Source organism: Abramis brama (assembly GCF_963993115.1).
Source record: "Abramis brama genome assembly, chromosome: 13".
Taxonomy (NCBI): domain Eukaryota; kingdom Metazoa; phylum Chordata; class Actinopteri; order Cypriniformes; family Leuciscidae; genus Abramis; species Abramis brama.
Window position 1 is genome coordinate 32,214,636 of NC_139975.1, and position 20,586 is coordinate 32,235,221.

The window sequence follows — 20,586 nt, forward strand, 5'->3', positions numbered from 1 at the left end:
TTTGTAAGTGTGTGTGTGTGTGTGTGTGTGTGTTTATGTATACATATATAGCCTACAGACTCACATTAGTGTACTTTATATATATACACACACACAGTGCTGTAAAATCGATTAATCGTGATTAATCGCATCTAACATAAGTTTGTAAATATGTGTATATATGTATGTGTGTAGGCCTATATATACACACATTAGTGCTGTCAAATTGATTAATAGTGATTAATTGCATCTAACATAAAAGTTTGTGTCTAATGCGATTAATCGATTTGACAGCACTACTTGTAAAAGTGTTTTTGAGTATTAATTTTAGTGTTTTATTATAAACACTATGAATTTCATGCATAAGGTGGGCTAGATATTGAAAGAAATGCAGCAACAAGAGTCTGGCATGGGAACTTCTTCCGAGGCTGAGCTTTTTATTTTAAACTTTACCTCTGGCACCACCTATTGGTTACTTTAAAGATCGAGCTTCGTACAGCAGTAACAAAATTCTTATGGAATTATAAACAGCCTAGAATTCATCTCAAATCTATGCACATGCAGGCTAAAACCTCATGGAGGCTTATCGTTACCAGATTTTTGCTCCTATTATTTACCATACCAAATGAGACCACTTAGGACTTGGATTGATGTTGACTCCCCTTTGCCATGGCGGGCCTTAGAAACTAATATTATTTACCCATTGCGTCTACAGGATTTACCTTTTACTGGAATACCTAAGAAAGTTCTGGAAAAGTTTGGTCCAATTATATGCCATTCTATCAAAACCTGGAGAGTGGCAGAAAAGATCATGGGAGCTTTAGATTCCTACTGTGACTCTAACCCCATTTGGTATAATAGTAATCTCTGTACGGGTAACAAACCCTTTGTTTCCAAATGCTGGGTTAAATGTGGGGTTTATACCCTGAAAGATCTGTACAGTGATTATGGACTTAAGTCCTTTCAGATTCTAAAGGATGAATTCTCTCTTCCAGGATTTTCCTTCTTTTTGAATCTAAGATTGAGATCTGCGCTGAAGGCCTATGGAGTACCCTGGTCGACTAAAATATCTTCTCATCCTATGATAGACTGGATAGATTCCAGTATGGCTTCTAGGGGTATTGTTAGCATAATTTATAATACTCGAACATTCCAACTGAGGACTTCTGGGAGAGACATTTATCACACAAGACAACTCGGCAGTTTCCCCCTATTGCAGCGACTTTTTCTTGTGCATGTTCTGCAGACAGGGTGACCATCCTCGATTAAGTTTCCCTCAGGACTTTTGTTAAAGCCAAAATATGACCACACCTCAGAATTGGTTCTTTTAAAAGGCTGAAAAATCTCCCGAGCATGCCCAGCGCCGGCGGGCAATTGATGTCAAATAGACATCAAATTGACGTCAAACACAGTCATCAAAGAATTGGTCAAAAATGCAAATCAAATCGATGTCAAAACTTGACATTAAATTGGCGTCAAGTTTTTACATTCATTTGATTTGCATTTTTTTTTAAACATTTTTTAACACATTGATATCCTATTCTAGACCACAAGAATAATGACAAAACAGTATTAAACGCAAGACGTGTTTTATTAAATCCACTGGTTTATATCAGAATTTTATATATAAATTTTAATCTGATATAAATCTTAATTGATGAAAATAATTGCATTACATTGTGTCATCACAACAACATTTTACATTTTACATATTACAGGTTTTTACATCAAAGCTCTCAAGACCTTTAAAAACAAAGAGCAAGTTAAATTAAAATTAAACCAGTTTTGTAATTTGTTTCGTAGATAAACAAATTAATGAACAGAAACATAGATAAACAATAGGTGCATTCTACATATTCAGAGTCTGAACAGACCTCAATGGCCGATTTCCCCTTTTGCCGTCCCATACACCCATATCTATCAGGAGCAGACCGGAGATAGCTGCCCATGTATTTCTTTATTTCGGCCTCTGACGCAGAAAGTTTCGACTGCTGTACAGCACCTTAATGAATATAAAGCCTCAATTAGCACTCATTTTAAGACATTAAAATACAGCATACATTTTTCAGCAACCATCACGTGTACATGTACTGTAAATCCACAAAGTAATTAACTTTTTAAATAAGCATGGATAACCATCTAGTGGCTCAGTGATCCTCCTCACCATTCTTTTCAAGTGAGCTGCAACAGCAGGAAAACAGAAAAACTGAATCCAATTTTTCAATGTCCAACTTTTCGTTATTGGGATGAAAAATTAAACTGATGATAAGTGCTACCCATCTTAACTAAAGGTGGCATAGGTATAACATAATTCACACATTTAAAACCTGTGCTTTTAATATTGTCTGAAAATTTGTAGAAAAACAACTGCATATTTTGAGTTTATGCATGAGAGCGCCCTCTGGCTTTTGGATGTGGTAGCATCCATGTGTGGACCGTAATTTATTGAGAAACTGAGCATAATAATTGCACAATTAATTGTTACACCCCTACAGTATTGCCACTGTGCATCTGTGATGGCTAAAAGTTTGCCGCACAATGGGTAACACTGGATAGATACATTCTGTACAAAGCTGAAAGTTATCCTGATGGTGAAGAGGAAAGGTAATGAGACCAAAACTGACAAGATCCACACCCCTTGAATAATTCATTTGCATAACAAATTTACTGTGAACGTGATTAGTAGATTTTCATATTTGCCTTGGAGCAAGCATTTGATGGGCTGACTATGTCCAAGCTTGGCAATGGGCCAAAAGTACTACAGACATCTGACAAACATTCTACATGGTCATGTTAAGTACAACTTTACACCTACATTATTGTAGTAACCAAAGATATGTTTAAGTCTTTCTCTGTGTGATGCAGAGTCGGAGACGTTCGGATTCATTTGCAGTATGTTTATTAAGAATAGTCAAACAGGCAGTAATCAGAAAACAGCGTAGATAATGACGAAGGAGATCCAAGATCATAAACGATACCAAGCAGAGGTCAGGGCAGGCAGCAGTATCCAGAATCATAAACAATAACAGGCAAAGGTCAGGGCAGGCAGCAGACAAAGAAACAGGAGTCAGTAAACAGTCACAGGTCAGAACACGGGGAATCAATAACAGAGAATGAACGCTTGGTAATGTTAGCCGGGGCAGAACAAACATCGCAATGTGTGAGAGTCAGAAGGCAGTTTATATAGAGGGGAGAAGTGGGAACACCTGTGCCGGTGATTAGACCTAGGTACGGGGCTTATGGGAAATGAAGTTCAATACTCCGGTGAAGGTGTTCTTTGATGAGCGGAGAGAGCCACAGAGGTGCGATCTATGACAGTCTGAGTGACTCTTTCAATCACAAAAAAAGTGTAACTGACCCAGCATCATGCTTGTCCAAAGAGCTTCATGAGGCAAGAAGTAGGCAGCCAGAGTGGAGATGAATGTCTCACTGTAGGACACATTTGGATCCCCTTTTTTATCGAGGGGTGCAGTGCCTACGACCTCCATGAAATGTCTGTGAAAAGACGTCTGACTGAAGGTGTCCTAAAATATGAAATTTTACATGATGTTTACATGAGTGATTTTAATCAGGTTAGTAGAAGACATAATTTGAAGACATTTTTCATGTTTACTGTGTACCTCAAGGTCATCAGTAGCAATGCTGCTGTCATCAACAGCTGATTCCCCAGTGGTGGTCAACAAAGTCTGGATGTTGTTGAAGTGCTTCTCAACATGTTCAGAGCTGCATGGGCTTGAGAAGATGACAGTGCAACTAAGGAGCATTTCATCAAACTCTACAATGGTACTTGCTGTGGTCAAAAGCCTGAAAACATGCATGGCCAACGGTAGTTCTTGGATGCACTGAGAGAGAAATAAAAATAATAACATTGTCATAAATCATCATGAATAATTTGTTGCCATTCATCTTTTTTATGAAAAAATATAAAGGTTTTACTTACTGCGTTTTACACAGGGATTTAGCATTTTTCATTATTTGGCTTAGACAGCGGTGGACAATAGGAAGACTGAAGTCTTCAGTGGTGCCTTTCCCTGTCAATATTTGATAATAACTTTGGAGCAAGGCATTGAGGTTAGTTTGGCTGAAGATGAGTGAGGACCATGGATCCATCACATATTATCATGAGTGAACTGATGTTTGTGTCCATATTGCTTGGCATGATCTGTCTGGAAAGCACTGAGAAAATACACTATAGATGAGGTGGTGTGGTCACAGGTTGGTGGAAAAGGAGAGGAACCCTTGTATGGGTTTCTGACACACGCTCGTATACGTAAAAAGGACCTGTGCTGTGTTTACTTTTCTTCACAATGCTTCCTGTTGAATCAAGATATACTATGTCGTCTTTACATCTTTGGTGGAATATGTCAATGCTTTTGTTTGACCAAAGCATCACACCCTTAGGATGAAGGATCACTTTCTGGATAACCTCATCCAGCTCTTCTCTTTTTTCTTCTACCATCATCTGGAGACTGAGTGTTTCATTTTTACTTCCTGTCCTTCATTCTTTGTCTCCAGGAAATGGATTTCAGAACACCTGGCGATGGAGCCTCATCTCGACAGCCAGACTCTACCACAGATTCTTTAAGGTTTTCCATTTTCTTAAGATAGAGTGCACTCGGTAGTGTTGTTTGCAATTGCTGATTTATTTCCTTTTGGTCACCAGCTCTTACGGGTCGCCTTTGCAGCTCTGTTTTATTGTGAACTACCATGTCACCTCTGAACGACACCTGTGCTTTAAGTGTGTTCTCACTGTGCACAACAACATCAACTTCTACTGGGCAGTCAGTGAACAAGCAATAGCCAGAGCATTTAAAAGCAGGTGTGTTCCTGGTTGATCCCTGTATTTTAACCCTGTGGCCTGTAAAAGCAAAACTGCAATGTGGATGGATTGTGTGAATGCCTGAAGAGATAATGTTAGTCCACTGCAATCCCTTGAAGTGATCCTTTTTTGTTTTTGTTTTCTTAGTTTTTTCCAGGCAGTTTGAGGAATATAAAAGAAGGTGGTGCAGGAACACTCTCTGTAAAGGATTAATCTTCTTTAGCAAGACGGACATCATCGTCAGTGTCACTCCAACTGTCACTGTCTTCCACCTTGGGATCTTTGTTGAGGACCTACAAGAGAATAAACAGTAACTAGATTAAAAAGTTCGTCGAGACAAACTTTAAGTTGGCTTGAGAAAGCCGGACCAGAAAGTTTAAAGTAGTTTGAAGTTTAAATTAGTTTAAAGTTTAAATTAGTTTGAAGTTTAAAGTAGTTTGAAGTTTAAATTAGTTTGAAGTTTAAAGTAGTTTAAAGTTTAAATTAGTTTGAAGTTTAAATTAGTTTAAAGGTTAAAATAGTTTAAAGTTTAAAGTAGTTTAAAGTTTGAATTACCGGTAGTTTTAAGTAAAAAATTTGCTATGGTGTTTCTAGTGGGTTGCTAAAGTGTCCTGGGTGGTTGCTAGGGTATTTTGGGTGGTTGCTAGGTGTTCTGGGTGGTTGCTAGGCAGTTGCTAGGGTGTTCTTGGTGGTTGCTATGGTATTGCTAGGCGGTTGCTAGGGTTTTCTGGGCGGTTGCTAGGGTGTTGCTATGCGGTTTCTAGGGTGTTACTAGGTGGTTGCTATGGTATTCTGGATGGTTGCTATGGTGTACTAGGCGGTTGCTAGGTGGTTGCTAAGGTATTTTTGGTGGTTGCTAGGGTGTTCTGGGTGGTTGCTAGGCGGTTGCTATGGTGTTCTGGGTGGTTGCTATGCTGTTGCTAGGCGGTTGCTAGGGTATCCTGGTTGGTTGCTAGGGTGTTGCTATCCTATTGAATTAAGACCTTCTCCCTCGTATGTTCTTTTTCATATTCCTTTTGAAATGTAGTCATCTCTTGTGTAACTTCCTCCTTTGCGCCTTCAATCTCTGGTACATCTTCCTCTCCATCTTCCTCTTTTAGCGCTGTCTTAATTCTTAAACTTAATTCAAACAGAAACAAGATTATTTTTCTTACCCCATTGGCAGATAATTTAACTTTTTTTAAGCATCAATTCGCTTAATTTTTATTTATTTCCCCAGAAAACAAGACTTAATATCTTATGTCATTTTACTCATCTAGTAAATGCATCTTGATTTAAGAACTGTTAGATATTTGGACTGGAAACAAGACAAAAATACTAAGTAAGAGAAGCATTTTTGCAGTGTTGAATCAAAATCTATTCGCAAGCTCGATTCTCACTCCAAGCTGAACTCAAAAGTTGGCAGCCTTGGAAGATGGTGATGTAAGTTTTCCTATTGGCATTAAAAAACAACAACATCTGAATTCGGAAGACCATACTAGTATACTACTCATACTGCATTTACCATATTTCTGCAGCAGAAATAGGAAGAGTATTCTAGTATGATGTTCTGAATTCAGCAACTGATACCATCTGTGACCCCCCTTTACCCCCCCAATCCCCCAACCCCCACCCCCACCTCCACCCTCTTACAAAACCAGCCAGGAAGTGAGTCATTATTTCTGCCTTTCATTTTTACTGAAAGCTAAAACGAGTCAGTGTTGTGAAGAACAGAGGAGGACACATTATATTATAGCATTTTTGTTTATTTCTGAAATAACCCAGATTAGATTTTGATTGTAATAGTTGTTTACTCTTTAAACCAAAGTTCAGAAAGTGAAAGTAAATTGTAAGATTATTTGGATCTTTTACTAGAAGAGGAAATGGATTCAAAATCTGTGGAAGAGCTTTCTTGTCCTGTTTGCTGTGAAATCTTCAAGACTCCTGTTCTTCTGTCCTGTAGTCACAGTTTTTGTAAAGAGTGTCTACAACAGTTCTGGAAAACTAAGAAAACTCAGGAGTGTCCTGTCTGCAGGAGATCATCTAAAGGTAATCCTCCAATTAATCTTGCGTTAAAAAACTTGTGTGATTCATTGATAAAGAAGGGAAATGAGAAACGTTCATCAGGATCTGAGGAGATCTGCAGTTTACACAGAGAGAAACTCAAACTCTTCTGTCAGGAGGACAAACAGCCTGTGTGTTTAGTGTGTATAGACTCAGAGAAACACACCAATCACACATTCAGACCCATCAGTGAAGTGCTTTCATCTTACAAGGTAAGACAAATGTCTCTGATTTCATGCTGAATACAGTGTTGAACATATTATTTGTGTACACAATAGACCAGTATTTATTTTTGTTTAAATCTCTGTCACAAATCAAGCCTCTGTGGCTCCCTCTGATCACCGCCAGAGGGCAACATCGCCTGAGTACTTATCCATTTCACAGACTTAATTTTCCATGATCCTGTACCTGGTGCTGATTATACTCACTCCTGATCCATACACTGTAAAGAGGTTGCTGTAAATTTTACAGTAATTTACTGCAGCTGGATGCCAGTAATTTACTGTAAAATGTTTACAGTATTATTACTGTATTTTCACTTACAATATACTGTACCATTTACTTTACTTGCATTTATAGTATTATTACCGTATTTTCATTTACAGTATTAGTATTGAGTTTATTTATTTTTTTAATTTTTATCATTTAATTTTTTTTTTTAAATGTATGTTTACCCCACCCCCAAAAAAATCACAATAACTCACGAACATTTGTCCTTATAATATTCTTTTTAATCGTTGAACATTTTGTTTTAGAAGTACAAATTACAAATCTTGACCTTTAGGAAGCCACTAGCTGAAGAAAAAAGGCAACATCTCCCAAGTCAATAGAATTAATCTCCTGGTGACCATTTGTATCACAAGTTAACTACTGTAAATTGATTTACAGTAGGGAAGAATTACAGTAGTGACCATATATTTTCCCATAATCCTTTGCTGTTTACAGTAACATACTGTATACATATTTTACAGTATCTTACTGTACATATTACAGTAAAATACTGTTCAAATTACAGAAACCTGTTACAGTGTATCCCATGGACTATTTAACCAGCACTCTCACAAGGTCTCATTGCGAAGTTTTGTTTTGCTGTGACTTACATCTCTGAGCGTTTTTCTCTGTTTTTGATTTCCCAGTGTATGACCCTGGACTGTGTACCTTCTTAAGATTCTCTGCTGCCTGCCTACTTACAGTACTTGTGCTCTGTCTTCCTGGATTAAGTCTGTACTGTTTGCCCCCCTGACCCACTGCCTGGTTTGTGATTACGTCTCTGCTCTGCCTTGTATATACCTGTCGCCGTTGACTGAACTGTTTGTTGTACGAGTATCTCTTTTAATAAAGCTGCAAATGCATCCTAACTCTGCTGACTCAGCGTTACACTCTGATTTTCTACTGATATAAAATTCTACACAAAACTTTGATCCTCTGATGTTCAAATCTTCTTGAATGTAACAGCATTGTTACAAACATAAAAAACATAAAAAACATCCAAACATACAATGTTTAAACCTCTTATAGCTGCATAAGTTTCACAGATTTTCATCTTAACCTGTAGGAGGAATTTAATACAGCATTGACGTCCTTACAAAACAAGCTCAAACATGGAGAAGAAATGAAGAAAAATTGTGATAAAACAATCAAACTCATCAAGGTGAGGATATAAAGAGTTAAATACTCAACATTCACACACAGAGTGTATTATTGACATTAGTGGAGTGTGTGTTCATACAGCGCTGACTGAAGTGAATGTGATTTGATTTCAGTCTCAAGCTGAGCACACAGAGCGTCAGATTAAAGAAGAGTTTGAGAAGATTCATCAGTTTCTCAGAGACGAAGAAGAAGCTACAATCACTGCACTGAGAGAGGAAGAGGAGCAGAAGAAGCAGAGGATGAAGGAGATGCTGGAGGAGATGAACACACACATCTCAGCTCTTTCACACACAATCAGAGACATGGAGAAAATGATGAAAGACAATGACGTCTCGTTTCTAAAGGTGACAAATCAATCTGGCTTCATTCTCTGTACATAAAACAACTTGTATAGAGAGACTCATTGACACTGAGAGTGTTTGATAAGATATTAAAATGTTTTCAAACTCTATATTTTCCAGAACTATAAAGTCACGATGGAAAGGTGAGTGAGCTGCTCGTATCTCTTCTCTCAGTGGATCTGAACTCAAATTCACTGCAGTTCTGACTCCTGAATGTTCCTCAGAGTCCAGATCTCACAGCCGGATCCACGGATGAGTTCTGGAGCTTTGATTCATGTGTCGCGTTATCTGGGTAACCTGCCGTTCAGAGTCTGGAAGAAGATGCTGGAAACTGTCCAACACAGTGAGTCTCAGCCGATTTGACACCAGTGCAGAAGATAGTTCAGATATAAACATACACAACATTAACATTTGATAGAAATATATTTAAAAATTTCCAAGTGAATCTGAACTGTATTTCAGAAAATCATCAGATCATACAGCAAACTCACAATGAAAAGTCTATTCCTCATGATCTATGTTTATGTATTTAGGATACTATAGTGTTGATTGAATACTGATATTAAACATGAAGCCTCAATCCATTCTGACAGTAACTGAGAGACAAGTCTCATGCATTGGCTGTGAGACACACGCAATTCAATCAGTTCACACACTCACACGCCACACAGTGTATTTCTCACGCTGAAAAAGGCAATGCCAACCAAGTTGTCCTGCAAGCTTTATATATAACGTTGTATACGAGGCGCAGGCACACAAAATGAAGTTTCCTGCCGCCAGCACGTACAGTATCTCGGCCAGATTGCGTTCGTTAGGCAACATAGATGCGCGAACACACGGAAGTTGACGGAACATTCTCGGCCACTTTACGTTCGTTACTAGGTAACAATAGGTTACTGTTTGTAACCGCGGTTCTCTGAAACATCGAGTGGAGAGATCCACCTATGGGAAGGGCATCCGCACCTGACCTCTGCAGAAGCATCCAATTGCACCAAGTCTGGCCTGACAGACAGAAGCGCGTGTCCAATGCCCGGTAAGGGACCTGCCCCTTACCAAGTGTATAAACACTAGCACGCGCTATCTTACCTCAGTGAGCATATTCACTTCTCGTGCAGCAAGCGGGGCAAGCTTGGTGGATCTCTCCACTCAATGTTTCAGAGAACCGGGGTTACGAACAGTAACCTATTGTTCTCTTTCATCATCTCGTGTTCGAGATCCACCTATGGGAGATATGGACAGCTGCCCGATTGCCAAATTCCACTACAATGAGGCCCTGAAAGCCAGAGGACCGTCACCTGGAAAGGCGGTGCATGACACGTCACACGAAACCCACCACGCACAGTGAGGAAGACACATAGCAGCAAAGAATGACATGTGGTAACATGCATTCATGAATAAACCTGACCACACTCATAATGGTGAGTTAATGGTGCCCGGTGCAGGTTAGAAACACGCTTAGTGACTTTAAAAAGGCTGGACTAAGCAGCCCAGGCTAACTTAGGGGTAGAGGGCCTAGGAGCACAAAGCTACAAAGAGCCAACACCCAGGACAGAATGAGCTACCGGAGTTCTGGTGACATCGAGCCGGTAGTATTTGACAAACGTATGGGGAGAGACCCAGCTTGCAGCGGCACATATGTCCTGCAAAGAGACTCCCTTAAACAGAGCCCAAGAGGCAGCCATACCTCTAGTGGAATGAGCTCTGATGCCATCAGGCGGCTGCACTCCCTTAGATTCAAATGCCAAAGATATAGCTTCCACAAGCCAATGAGAAAGGCGTTGCTTGGAAATGGGGTTCCCTGAGTACGGGGGGCCCCAAGAAATGAAAAGCTTTTTGTCACTTTTCCTAAACGAGCTGGTCCTGTCTAAGTACACCCACAGGGCACGAACAGGACACAAAGCATTCAGCTTCTGATCCTCTGTGGAGGAGAAATGACAGGAAGCATTTTGGCATAATGGCTGGGTTGGGCCTGAGAAAAACCTTATCTCCACTGAGAAAGAATTAAGTGCACGAGGGATGAGAAAGTGCATGGAGATCACTGACACGCTTGGCAGATGCCAAGGCCAGGAGAAGAGCTGTCTTGAAAGACAAATTCTTCAGGGAAACACTTCCCAGGGGCTCAAACGGCTGTTGAGACATTGCCTCCAGCACCATGGAGAGGTCCCACTCAGGAACTACTTTCCTGGGAACTGGAAGAGTGCGGCGTTCACCCTTCATAAATCTACGAATAAGTGGGTGTTGCCCCACCGTAGCGTTGTCGAACCCCACATGACATGCAGCGATAGCCGCTAAATAGACCTTAATAGTGGAAAAGGATCTTCCCTTATCCACAAGGTCCTGTAAAAAGCATAAAATATCAGTGATTGAGCACTGATATGATATTAACTGTCGCCCTTCACACCATTCTTCGAACACACGCCACTTACAGTCGTACAGGGACCATGTCGAAGAGGCTCTGGCACAATGAATGGTGGCCACAACACGTGGGGGGAGCCCCAATGTGTTTAAGTTGGCCCTCTCACGGGCCAGGCCCAGAGGCAGTGGCGGAGCCAGAGGGCTAGTTGGGGTGGCAATTGCCACCCCAGACAAAGTCCTTGCCACCCCTGTTGCCACCCCGCTGAAAACATTACACTGTTTGATTTTTACGAACATTTCCCAAATCTCCCAGCGGACGTGAATGCATTTCATAGCCATTCCATAGCTTAATGTGAGGGACAGAAGTCTATTTACATCATTAAATTAAAGTTTACGGAAACTCGTTTTCCCTCCTCTGCGGCTGTCAATCATTCTCCATTCGGAGATCGCGCCCTCATTCTCAGAAGGCCCAAAGGCAGGACATGTAAAGCAGCAGCCATAAGACCCTGTAGCCTGAGACATGCGCGATAATGTACTCTCGCTCCTTCTCTGAATTGTGAGAGGCAATTCATTAAGGAGAGAACGCGCTCTTGTGAGAGACGCGCGCACATTGTAACCGAATTCAGCTCCAGACCCAGAAAAATAACTCTCTGCACGGGAGTGAAATTGCTTTTGCTCACGTTCACTTTGAAGCCGAGCGCTGTGATGTGAGCGATTACACGAGCAGTGTTTTGCATGACGATCTCTCTCGAATCGGCTATAATCAGCCAATCGTCTATGTAAGTCAGGATTTTGAGCCCCGCTAATCTCAGCGGGGCTAACCCTGCCTCCGCACACAGACAAACACTCTTGGGCTGAGCACTAGACCAAATGGAAGCACTGTGAACTCGTAACATATGCACTGTAAAAAAGAATACATTGATTTTATTGATATCTAATTAATAAAAATGAGGCAACAGATTACAAGCAATATTATTAATTAAATTTAACAAATTAGAATTGAGTAATAATTAATCAAATGAATTCCTTAAAAGTTAACCATTTAAAATGAGTAAAATTTACAAAATATTTTTTATTGCCAACATTGAAGACACCTGGTGTTAACAAGCAGAATCGCTGAAGGAGAAAACCATAATTAAAGTCACCATTGTGGAGATCAGTGTGTGTTTTAGTTGGGCTCTTGACCTTAAATTATTAACTTTAAGTTTTGTTTGGCTGCTGTACATGAGTTATAACAGCCAGATGAACAAAGAGAAAAGGTGATGTAATGGTGTTGGTTGTGTTTAACATAATCACTATTTCACAATCATTTGACCTGAATCACTGAACTCATATAGAATCCAATTTATGAGTTAGGTTTACTTTATTAATTACTTTATTAATTATAGCAGCACTGTCCTTGTACAGCATAATATTTTTAACTTTTACAATGTAAGGCAAATAATTTCTAAAAAGTTACTCTTACATAAAAAGGAGACACACAGACATCAATAATCAGCCTGTGAATCTCAACAATGGTGACATTTATAAAGCATGTTGCAGTGCATTCTGGGTTCCACCAATCAAAACTCATTCATGGCTCCCATCATGCATTGCTGCATGAATAAATAATGAGCTTATGTTCAGAGGCGATCTGTTCGTCACCATTGCTGAGATTCATACGCAAAATCTTGATGTGTGTTTGTGCCAAAAAAAAACAAAACAAAAAACATACATATTTATTTATTTTTTATTATTGATTTTGATCATTTGGATTTCATTGAAAAGGCTAAAAATATTATACTGCTGTAATTAATAAAGTTAACTTAACTCATAAACTGGACTCTATATGAGGTTCAGTGATTCAGGTCTAATGATTGTGAAATAATGATTATGTTAAATCACAACCAACACCATCAGATCACCTTTTCTCTTTGTTCATCTGGCTGTTATAACTCATGTACAGCAGCCAAACAAAACTTAAAGTTAATAATTTAAGGTCAAGAGCCCAACTAAAACACACACTGATCTCCACAATGGTGACTTTAATTATGGTTTTCTCCTTCAGTGATTCTGCTTGTTAACATCAGGTGTCTTCAATGTTGGCAATAAAATATATTTTGTACATTTTACTCATTTTAAATGGTTAACTTTTAAGGAATTAATTTGATTAATTATTACTCAATTCTAATTTGTTAAATTTAATTAATAATATTGCTTGTAATCTGTTGCCTCATTTTTATTAATTAGATATTAATAAAATCAATGTATTCTTTTTTACAGTGTGCATTGGAAAGCGAAACGAAGAAACTTCCTGTGTGGAAGATAAATGCTTATGTGGAAAAAAGCATCTTTCAGATCGATCGATGTGAACCAATCGTTCTGTTTTACTGCACGAGAGAGAATGTTGTGGGTTAACATTCTGAAATTGTATTTTCCTTAAATGTTTGTTCAACACTCTGAGATCCAGAATAGGACGAAGTGAACCGTCCTTCTTTGGAATCAGGAAATAACAGGAGTAAAAACCCTGATGACACTGATGCGGAGGCACCACTTGCACCGCCCCCTTCTCGAGAAGAGAAGAGATCTCGTTTTTCAGAATGTGAGCGGAGCTCTCTTCTGTGTGAGAAAAGATAACTCTGCTGAAACGTGGAGGTTTTCTGGCAAACTGAAGTCTGTAGCCCTTCATTATGGTGCGAATCCCCCATTCTGGAGCTGCCACAGACTGCCAGGCTGTCACGTGTGCCGTGAGAGAAGCCACACTCAACGGAGAGTTGCCTAGGGCTGGCAATACAACCGGATCGTTCATTTGTGATACAATGGCGCCATCTAGTGGACAACTTAAGGGCGACATGTAGGATTTCTGACAAACAACAGCACTCGGAAGAGCTTTCACTCTCAGTGTTTGATTTTTTTTTTTTTTTTTAAACACACACAGGGGTTTGAACCTTTATTGAATGTGTGAGAGGTGGTTTGTGCAAACTGTGAAATGACTGTGGTTGAGCACTTTTCAACAGTGGTAGGGCACTTTTTGACAATGAAATTCCCCCCAGTCCTGAAACTGGAAGCTGGGAGGGGAAATTTTTTATGGACCACACCTGAACTTGTGACATGTCCATGTTGAACTGAGGTTGGGCACCCGAACGAGGGAAAAGGGGCGCTTGAGTTAAGAACTTCCTCTTCTTGGGTGAAGAGGGGGAAAAACTCAAACTTGTGTCCAATGGGTTGGTCACCCGAAAACCTGGACCAAGAAGCCCCTGGAGCTGAACATCAAGTAGGCCTCTTCCTCTTCCCATCAGACGGGGTAGAGTTAGTGCTCTTTTTGGCTGTGGCTGCAGCGAAAGACATCTTACCCCAGGGCTTAGGAGGATGGTTGGGCTGCTGGCTTGGCTGCTGGCTGGGTGGCCTGCTGCGAGCCTTGGGTCTGGCTGTGTTGTGGTACGGCCGTCTGAGGGGGGCTGATGTGGAATGGCCTTTCTAGGCAGGCATAGTTTAAACGCCTCATCCTCCTTTTTCTTATCGTCGCACCGCTGCTGCATAAGGGCAACAGCAGGGCCGAAAAGAGCCTGGCCTGGTTCCACTGGGGCTCCTGCTATGCGTCTCTTCTCGCTGTCGGGCAGACCAGAGAGATTGAGCCAGAGGGCGCGTTCCCCCACAACAGACAGGGCCATAGAATGTCCGCCAGCCTGAACAGCTTGGCGGGTGTTGCGAAGGACCAGGTCGTTAACAGTAATGATCTCCTTCCACAGCGTCGGTGATGACACGCCTTTCTCCAAATGTGAGCTCATGTCCTCCAAAAGCTCAGCCTGGTAGGCCGAGAGGAGGGAGGAAACATTTAGAGCCCACACCGCGAGAGCTGAGGCCTTGAGGCCTGGAAAACAGATGCTGAGAAGCGGCCCATCTTATTAGGGAGGACTGGCTTAGGAGGGGCCAGTACCCTCCCTGCGAGGGGTTAAGGTGTCTGGCAATCGAGGGCTCGATGGTGGGAGGGTCGCCCATACCACACGGTGCCATATCCTTAACCTCTAGACCCGGCAGACCGTGCTTGACATCTAGCGGGTCTCTCCAATAGTGACGCATGTGCTTAGCGCACGCGGGGAGAACAAGCATGAGCTGCTTCCTAGGACCGGGAGGAGGGCCTAGGAGTTTGCCATCATACACATCCCTCTCTTGGTCGGCGGCATTCTGGAGGGCCGGCCATTCAATGCCGAGACGAGCGGCTGCTCGCTCACACACCTCGAGAAGGACCGCGTGCGGCAGTGTAGCCGAGCCGCTAACCGGGGGAGCTTGGGCGGACGGGATGGTTTCCTCGTCGTCCGAGCCATCAAGTATAGCGGGGTCCGGGAAGGATTTCCTTCAGTAATACCGGGAAGGATTTCCTCGAGTAAGCCCTCGTTAGACTGGTCAGCCCAAGTCCCTTACCGGGCATTGGACACGCGCTTCTGTCTGTCAGGCCAGACTTGGTGCAATTGGATGCTTCTGCAGAGGTCAGGTGCGGATGCCCTTCCCATAGGTGGATCTCAAACACGAGATGATGAAAGAGAACCAACAACATTGCGCAAACACATGTCGTGATGGAGAAGGTAAGTTGGAAGAAAGCTTGTTTAACATTTTTAGGCTAGAGCATTTAATATATAGCCCATCGTAAACATTATTATTGATGCAGTCAAAAACTCTACAACTACTTTGCAACCAGGCCAGAAGCTTTGGCTCAGTTTGGCTAGCTTATGTTATCTGAAACTAAGTAACTTAATACTCTAATATGTCATTTGTTCACAATGTCCCACCACACAATAAATCATTATACCATTTCGACTAGACACATTCAAAATGCAAAAAGATTTGTTTTTCCAAACTGTTTGGAGCAATTTATATTTTTGTAATTTTTGTATATTTGTAATTTTGAAATATAACAATAAAGAGTATATTTTGATGTGATGAATTGCTCTGTCATTTATCAGATTTACCAATTTATCAATAATTTCAATTTGTGCTGGTTAATTATGAACAATGGGTAAAATTGGGGGGTGGGGCTCCATTAGGGCTCCTCCCCTAACCGCATGTGATCTCACTCCAAGCTTTTGATAAAACTTGAGAACCCTGTGATAGCATGATATATGATTTATGAAGTCTTTATATGGTTTACATTTACATTTCTAATAACATATTTCATCCTCTAATCTGATGTTATTCTCTCTGCAGCTCCGTTGACTCTGGATCCAAACACAGCACATCGTTGTCTAACACTCTCTGCTGATCTGACCAGTGTGTCGTACAGTGTTGGAGATAAAACACTTCCTGATAATCCAGAGAGGTTTGATGAGTTTGCATGTGTCCTGGGATCTGAGGGCTTAAACTCAGGAACACACTGCTGGGATGTGGAGGTTGGCGACAGTACACTCTGGATTCTTGGAATAACAACAGCATCAAACCAAAGGAAGGGAGATTTCTTTAAGTCTAATGTCTGGCGTGTGCGATACATGAACAGCAAATACAGTTCACAAACCCCAGAGCAAAGCTACACTGTCTTTACTGTTAAACAGAAGCTTCAGCGTGTGAGAGTTCAGCTGGACTATGACAGAGGAACAGTGTCATTCTCTGATCCTGTAACTAACACACATTTACTCACATTCACATCCACCTTCAACGACACAGTCTTTCCATTCTTATATAATCGCTGCACAACTTCTCCTCTGAGGATCTTACCAGTTAAACTCTTTATTACAGCAGAAAATCACAGTTAAATCTGATTATGCTTCTAGACTAATTCAGTTTTGCAAATTATGCTGTAATAACAACACTGTAATAAAAGGGTCTCATTGATCAATCACACTTAAATGTAAAATTTTGAGCCAACTTAACCCTTGTGTGTCCTAAAGGACATTTTTGCTCATTATATATGCCCTTGTATCCGAGCTGGACCAATCACATCGGGTTATCTGATATAGGCGGGCCAGAGGCGAGATAAACAGAAGATGACAGCGCTGCGACGTCGAAGTCATTAGTAAACATTGCAAGATGGCTGTGGATGAACACCAGTTGTTTGAAACGGCTTTGGCCGGTACAATGATCGAGTTAGACTTGGCTTTTTATCTAAAAGAGGATCAGAAGACGGCGCTTGAATCGTTCCTTTGCAAGAAGGACCGGATACAGTAAGAGTGTAATCTACCAGTTAGCTCCATAGATATCATATAATAAAGGCTAGATGTCTCATCCGCGCTGCTGGCCAATGGAGGTCGACGTCCGCACGCGGCGGCCATCTTGCCACAGGGTGCTCGCTCACTCGTAACATGGTGCATGTACTTTTAAATAACCATAACTTGCTCAATTTTCTACCGATTTTCAAACGGTTTGGTTTGTTATAAACGTCAGAGATGTAGTTATGACACTGCATACATATGAATAATTATAACAATGGACGTCCATATGAAAGAATTATAGCCACGTTAATAACGTTTGTAAGAAACCAAACCGTTTGTAAATCCGTCAAGATTTCAGCAAGATAAGAGGATTTGTGTGCGTGCTGATCACTCACCTTAATTCACAGCTTCCCTGTGGTAAGATGGCCGCCGGTGATGCCGGAAGTGACTCCGCCTTAAGACATCTAGCCTTATATGATATCTATGGTTAGCTCCGCTGGTAGCTAAGCGTATGGGGTTTATTGTTGTGATTGGTCATAGTGTTATCCAATTGCGTGCAGTGAGATTTTCAAATGCATGCTTGCCAATTTTCATTGGTCGATGCCAGACCCGGTGGATGTTGCACTCAAAAATGAATGTGAGCTTACAGTCGATTGTAGAGTTTAAGGAGAATAAATGATTGGATTAAATATTACAAAAATTAAAATAAAATAAAACGTGTACATGGATGAATCGTTTACAATAAGATCTGTTTTTTCAAATTAAATTTAATTTCATTCCATTTATATATATATATATATATATATATATATATATATATATATATATATATATATATATATATATATATATATATATATATATTGTTGGGTGAAATATGCAATTGATTCTGTTATAATTAATGCCTCATGTAAACAGGCTCATATTAACTATAATTGTAACTTTGTGTAATGGAAAGTGTTTTACATTAACCCTGTATTATTATATAAGAAAACACCGCAAAGAGGTTTTTATAAGAAAACCTTTATATAAGAAAACGACCATTTTTATTGAGAAAAATGTTTATAAAGAAAAACACTGCAATTATTGTTGTAAAATCATTTATTGAGAAAATGGTTTATAAAGAAAGACATACCACACTGAATGTTGTAAGCATTTATTAAGCATATGGCAGAGTAGAGAGAAATTGAAAATGTATTAGAAAGAGCTTTGCCAAAGAAAGAAGAAAAAATGCAATTATTACCGTCTATGTGTTGCGGACGAGATACAGAAGATACAGCGATGAAGAAAAGGTCCAGAAGAAGTAGGACAAAGAGGCAAAGGCTTTATATGGACAAGTTTTAGGGAGTTTCCAAAGAGGGAATTTCTGAACATGTCAAAAAGTTTGATGGACTTTAAAAAGGACTGTAAAAGAATGTCCAGGCAGACGTTGATTCACCAAGGACGGCCTCTCCGGAGTTAGATGCCTTGCCATTGCTCCTCATGAAGATGAAAGCTTGTAAATTATTTGGTTTTGATTTACTTTTATTTTTATTTTATATATTAGTACCTTTTATGTAAACTAGTTAACCTGTATTTAATTAAAAAATATAAATAATTGAAATTAAGAAGCTCGCCTGCCATAAGTCTCTGTTTTACAAAAAGATTGAGCTGAACTGACCACGGAGAAGTCTTCTGTGATCTAAATATTGTAAGTATGGAAATTCAAATGCTTATTTTTTAGGACAGATTTGACTTACTTTAACTAACCTGAGAATAATTAAAATAAGGTTAAAGGTGTTTAAAAATACGCACCTTAAAACAATATATATATATGCACTTGTCACAATAATCCTGTGTAAAATTAATTTTACTGAAATAAAAGTTCAAAGATTTTCTCTACTCTTCCTCTTCCCTGAGTCAAAGGAAAATTGATAAGGAACTTGATATAAGGACATCATGTAAGTATTAACAGTGTTGTTGTCAACTCTTCACTATAAAGTAGATTCTGTTGACTATAAAGTAGCACTCTGTTGACGAAGGCTGTCCCAATGTGAAGGCTCCTCCAAATGCGTCCTTCGTTTCCAGTGAAATAAAGGATACAACAGATACAACAGCTCATTCGCAGCCTGGCCTACCCCAGAATACATTTTTTTGAGAGAAATTGCTGGATTACACTTTTAACCAGCCTTTGAATTTGAATTGGGGCACAGCCTGTGTGTGTGTGTGTGTGTGTGTGTGTGTGTGTGTGTTACCAACTCCCTCTGCTGGACAGGCTCATGTAGTGTAAGGGAGGATGCTGTTACACAGTATTTCCCAACCCTGCAGCCCAGGTGAGAAAAACCTATACCAAAATATGTTTAAAATACATTTATTTCACTCTAAGTATACTACAAACCCATTAACATATTTACTGACATATTGTTTGAGACTTACTGGTATAAATATTATAAATAAACTTTATTTGGAGTACTTCTTTATTGCACAATGCACATTTTTTTATTTTAAGCCCAAAATGTTTTAATATCACAATTAGTAAGGATAGTATGAGTTCTGTATAATATCTGTCTTTAAATACAAGATATTTAAAGTGTGCCTAGAGTTTACTTGCACCAGTTCCATTTAAGCACAATCAAATATACTTAACTTGACCTGCAATTAATGATTAAAGTGGAAAAAAAATGTGAACACACTTTCTATTTAATTATCAATACAATAACTTTTACAACTGAATGGCACCAACAGAAACTACTGCAGGATATTTCTGTCCCCAAACACAATAGTGAATTATTTTACTGAAAGATTAGTCAAATTCATTAAAACGAGTAACATGCTTGAAAGTGAATTATTAAAAGAAGCTGCTCAAAATTAAGCATAGTGTCAGTTCTGGCGCGTCACTTTAGCACATTAGAGCACGTTAGAGTCCTATACTCAGCTGATCCACGTCTACCTATAGGAATACGACGCCTATCACTGTATTCATATATAAGTTCCTTCAGTATTATCAGCAGATATCGCATTCCTCAGGAGCTCATTACCCTCCTCCCTCCCCCCTCCCCCCTCCCCAGTTCCTCCTGTCCAGTCAGGATTTGGCATTCAGATTCCCCCTTGAATCAGAATAAATTCTCGAATTATGTTGTACTTTAAAATCTTGAATTAATGATATCAGCAATACATTCATGTTGGTTTTGTTCTGTTTACCCTAAGGGGGGTTATTGCTGCTCTTATCCATGCTAGACTGCATGGATACGCAGGGAGTTCTTGCCCAGAACAGAACCATACAGCCAATCCAAACTGTATG

The 20,586-nt window shown here is 40.0% G+C and overlaps 1 protein-coding gene across 1 annotated transcript; it reads left to right on the forward strand.

The window, feature by feature from the left end:
- The first annotated feature begins 6,461 nt into the window (after positions 1–6,461).
- Positions 6,462–18,032, forward strand: LOC311094706 (E3 ubiquitin-protein ligase TRIM39-like). Its single transcript, XM_084132830.1, has 6 exons — positions 6,462–7,053; positions 8,397–8,492; positions 8,605–8,835; positions 8,953–8,975; positions 9,057–9,175; positions 16,369–18,032. The coding sequence occupies exons 1-6, from the start codon at positions 6,661–6,663 to the stop codon at positions 16,908–16,910; spliced, it is 1,404 nt and encodes a 467-aa protein (XP_083988956.1). The 5' UTR covers positions 6,462–6,660; the 3' UTR covers positions 16,911–18,032.
- The last annotated feature ends 2,554 nt before the right edge of the window (positions 18,033–20,586 follow it).

What these genes read in the sequence shown, in the direction of transcription:
- LOC311094706 (XM_084132830.1), top strand. Translation starts at nt 6,661, where the DNA reads ATGGATTCAAAATCTGTGGAAGAGCTTTCTTGTCCTGTTTGCTGTGAA. An exon ending in AAACAATCAAACTCATCAAG is followed by an intron (nt 8,493 to 8,604) that starts GTGAGGATATAA and finishes ATTTGATTTCAG; the next exon opens with TCTCAAGCTGAGCACACAGA. An exon ending in ATGACGTCTCGTTTCTAAAG is followed by an intron (nt 8,836 to 8,952) that starts GTGACAAATCAA and finishes TATATTTTCCAG; the next exon opens with AACTATAAAGTCACGATGGA.